General features: G+C 41.2%; 1 protein-coding gene across 1 annotated transcript; it reads right to left on the reverse strand.

Moving 5' to 3' along the window:
- Window positions 1–1,921: 1,921 nt before the first annotated feature.
- LOC102868203 (60S ribosomal protein L34-like) lies at window positions 1,922–2,272 on the reverse strand. The gene has a single exon (XM_006884350.1). The coding sequence runs from the start codon at window positions 2,270–2,272 to the stop codon at window positions 1,922–1,924; it is 351 nt and encodes a 116-aa protein (XP_006884412.1).
- Window positions 2,273–3,292: the final 1,020 nt, after the last annotated feature.

Raw genomic sequence — 3,292 nt, forward strand, 5'->3', positions numbered from 1 at the left:
TCTACAATCAAAACCCATGGTAGCTGCAGTTAAGAAATCAAAGGGCATGTTGCATTGAGAAAATCCACTGCCTAGGACCTCTCCAAAGTGGTAAAGAGCAAGGATGTCAGTTTAAAAACTAAGGTGCACCCGCTTCAAGTCATGCCATTTTCAACTGCTGTGCAGTGAATAGGATGACCTTAGGAGAATTGATGTCTTTGAATTGTGATGTTGCAGAGTACTGAATATCCTGTGGACCGCAAAGAGAAGAAACAAATCTGTCTTGATGGAAGTGGAACCAGAATGTTCCTTTAAGAGGCAAGGATGGCGAAACTCCATCTCACTCACTTGGAGCATTCTGTAAGGAAGATCTCCAAGGGGATGGATGGACAGTGGCCATCACAACGGGCTTGAGTGTATGAAAGATCCTGAGGATGGTGCAGGAATGTGCAAGGTGTAGATCTGCTAAAGGGTTGCTATGAGTAGTGGCCAACTTGATGGCACCTAACACCAATCCAGTAGTATCTCCTAATTTTGTTACTCCTACAAAATCCCATTTTCCCAAATAAGGTCACATTCACAGATTCCAGGTACACGTGAATTATGGGGAGCACACTCAGGTAGCCTCGTGATAGGGAGTTGTGCTGCCAGTCGAAAGGCAGAAAGTTTGAATTCACTAGCTGCTCTGCATGAGAAAGATGGCCCAACGTCTATGTGATTTACTGCCTCGGAAAACCCGCTGGAGTGCCAGCTGAGACAGTTTCAACTGGCCGCGTAACATTCAACCCACTACACCTCCTCTGAAACAACATGGATATGAGGAAACAATGATCAGATTTTTAAAAAGGATGCCTTTAAGAACATTTTAATGACCTATTTCTAGGATGGAATTTCAGAAACTAAGCATTATTAGTGCTTTGTTGTTTGGTTGTTTTTTTTTTGTTTGTTTGTTTTTTTGTTTTGTTTTTTGAGTATGTGGGCAACGAGCATTATTAGCTCTGTCTGATAGCTCCAATGGCAGTTCAGTGTAAAAATGAAAATTCAACTCCACCAGTCAAGAGTGAAAATTCAGCTGCATTCTTTATAAGAACATGAAATACATCTTTAAAACCACTTTAAAATGTGTCTGTTTTAGGACTTCTCCTGCTACCTACCCACAAACTCCCACCTCAATCGTTTGACTTGGAAAAAAGCTCAGTGTGTATTTACAGGTATGCACACACACAGTTCCATTTATGCTTTATTAGTTCTATAATACTGGATTGTGTTTTCCAAGTGTGACAGTAAGACTGTGTACATTTTGGATGGAAATATTACACTAGAATTTCTTGGTCAACAAAGTGTGAGCTAGTCTGGAGAGGACCTGTGCTTTCAGGGCAGGTGAACGGCAGGTTAGAAGATACTGCTTACCTTGCTCGATCCTTAGCCCCCGGCCATGGGACAGGCTCCTCCAGTTTACATGAGCTATAACAAGAACAGAAGTTTGCAGGAAGCTAAGCGACATTATTTCCCTCCACTAGTCGTTAGCTCTCAATGTAGAATCACCACCTGAAGCCTATGCCAAAGACAAACTTTAGAAAGACAAAGGCTGATGATGCCTGCTGAGGTGACTCACTCACCTGAGCAGCCCTAACAGAGACAGAGGGGTCAGAGGGCAGAGTTCATGAGGCTCCAACAGAAATGACCAAGGACTGGCTAGAGCAAGTAATGCTTCCCCACGCTCCTTCTTTTTTTTTTTTTTTTAACATGTTAAAATCCACACGATGATGTTTATACTTTAAACCGGTTGAACAATACCAGTATTCTTTTCTGAACAAAATGTTTTCCTGTAACTAATGTAAGGATAAGCATTAACTAAGCTTGGAAAGTTAAATTTTCTTCTCATTGATATATTCTTTTTTTTTAGAACAAATTTATGAATTTATTAAACATGCACCATTTTTTATTTAGCTTTCTGACTTTGTGATTTTGCCTTCAGTACTTTCACAATTTTCTGCTCCTCAATAAGGAAAGCACGCTTGATCCTGTCACGGACACACTTAGCACACATGGAACCACCGTAAGCTCTGCTGACATGCTTTTTTGTTTTTGACAACCTCATGAGAACTTTAGGTCTCACAGCTCGGACCCCTCTTAGTCGGCCTGGGCACATACCACATGCAGATTTTGGTGCCTTTCCAACCTTCTTGGTATAAAGGTAAACAATTCTGTTACCAGGGGTTCGGGACAGCCTAGTTTTGTTAGAGGCTGTGTTGTAGGGCAGCCTACGACGGTAGGTCAGACGCTGGACCATTTTGAATGCCTCTACACAGCGTCTCCGGAAGAGGATATTCTTTTTTTCTTAACAGGTAATTTTTTTTAGTTAATTAACTTTAATGAAAGTTTAGAGAGACTTTGGATTTCCATTCATTCATTGTTGCATTTTCCCCCCTGCCCAACCTCTCCCCCAGTTTACTCTTCTCTTTAAAAAGTAAATTTCTTTCATTGTTATACAATCCCTCCACCCAAGTCCACTCCACTATGCAGCCCACCCTCCTTCTTCATAAATAAAAAGGCTCATTTCTGGTACTTGAGAGTTGGAGGTATATCTGATATATGAAAGAAAAGGAAAAACTTCCTTAATATGGAAAAATGGTCACAAGATGATAAAGACAAATTGCAGTAGGAATATGGACAAAGATAGTTTCTAGGGGAGGGGCAGTGAAGGGAGAGTAAAAGGCATCCTTAAATGAAGGCTGTTGGTGTGTGCTGTTGAGTTGAACTAACTCATAGCTGACCTCCCAGCGAGTTTCCGGAAGCAGTTGCTTGCATGGGTAGATCACAAACATCTTTCTCCTGCGGAGCAGCTGGTGGATTTGAAGCACCTGCCTTCGCGTTGGCAGTGCACCTCCTTACCACTAGGCCTCCAGAGCTCCCTATTAAACATAGTAAGATGCTAAACTTAATAGGGTTTAATAAAAAAAAAAAAGAAAAAAAATACAAAGTAAAACCACGTGATAAAGTTTTTCACCAATTTCACTGCCAAATCCAAACACTGGGAGGGTATGAGGGGATTGCTTATAAATGGGTAAATCTATTTAGAGGGCAATTCAGGAACCACTCTAAATGCACATACTCTTCAGTTTAGCCATTTTCACTTGAGAAACAAATCCCTTAGCTGTGTATACACACACAAAGGTTATCTCCAGTATGGTTCACAAAATACCATAACTTTCCAAAATTAAGGGCATGAAGTAACTGTGAACTCACTCCTGTACAGTGGAATGCTACTGCCGCCGTAACAGCAACGAAGCAGCTCCATGTCTACTTATGT

The sequence above is a fragment of the Elephantulus edwardii genome, unplaced genomic scaffold (genome assembly GCF_000299155.1).
Source record: "Elephantulus edwardii isolate Elephantulus edwardi_28Jun2011 unplaced genomic scaffold, EleEdw1.0 scaffold00033, whole genome shotgun sequence".
In the NCBI taxonomy this organism is placed as follows: Eukaryota; Metazoa; Chordata; class Mammalia; order Macroscelidea; family Macroscelididae; genus Elephantulus; species Elephantulus edwardii.

Excerpts from the sequence above, each read along its gene's own strand:
- LOC102868203 (XM_006884350.1), bottom strand. The coding sequence starts at position 2,272 with ATGGTCCAGCGTCTGACCTACCGTCGTAGGCTGCCCTACAACACAGCC.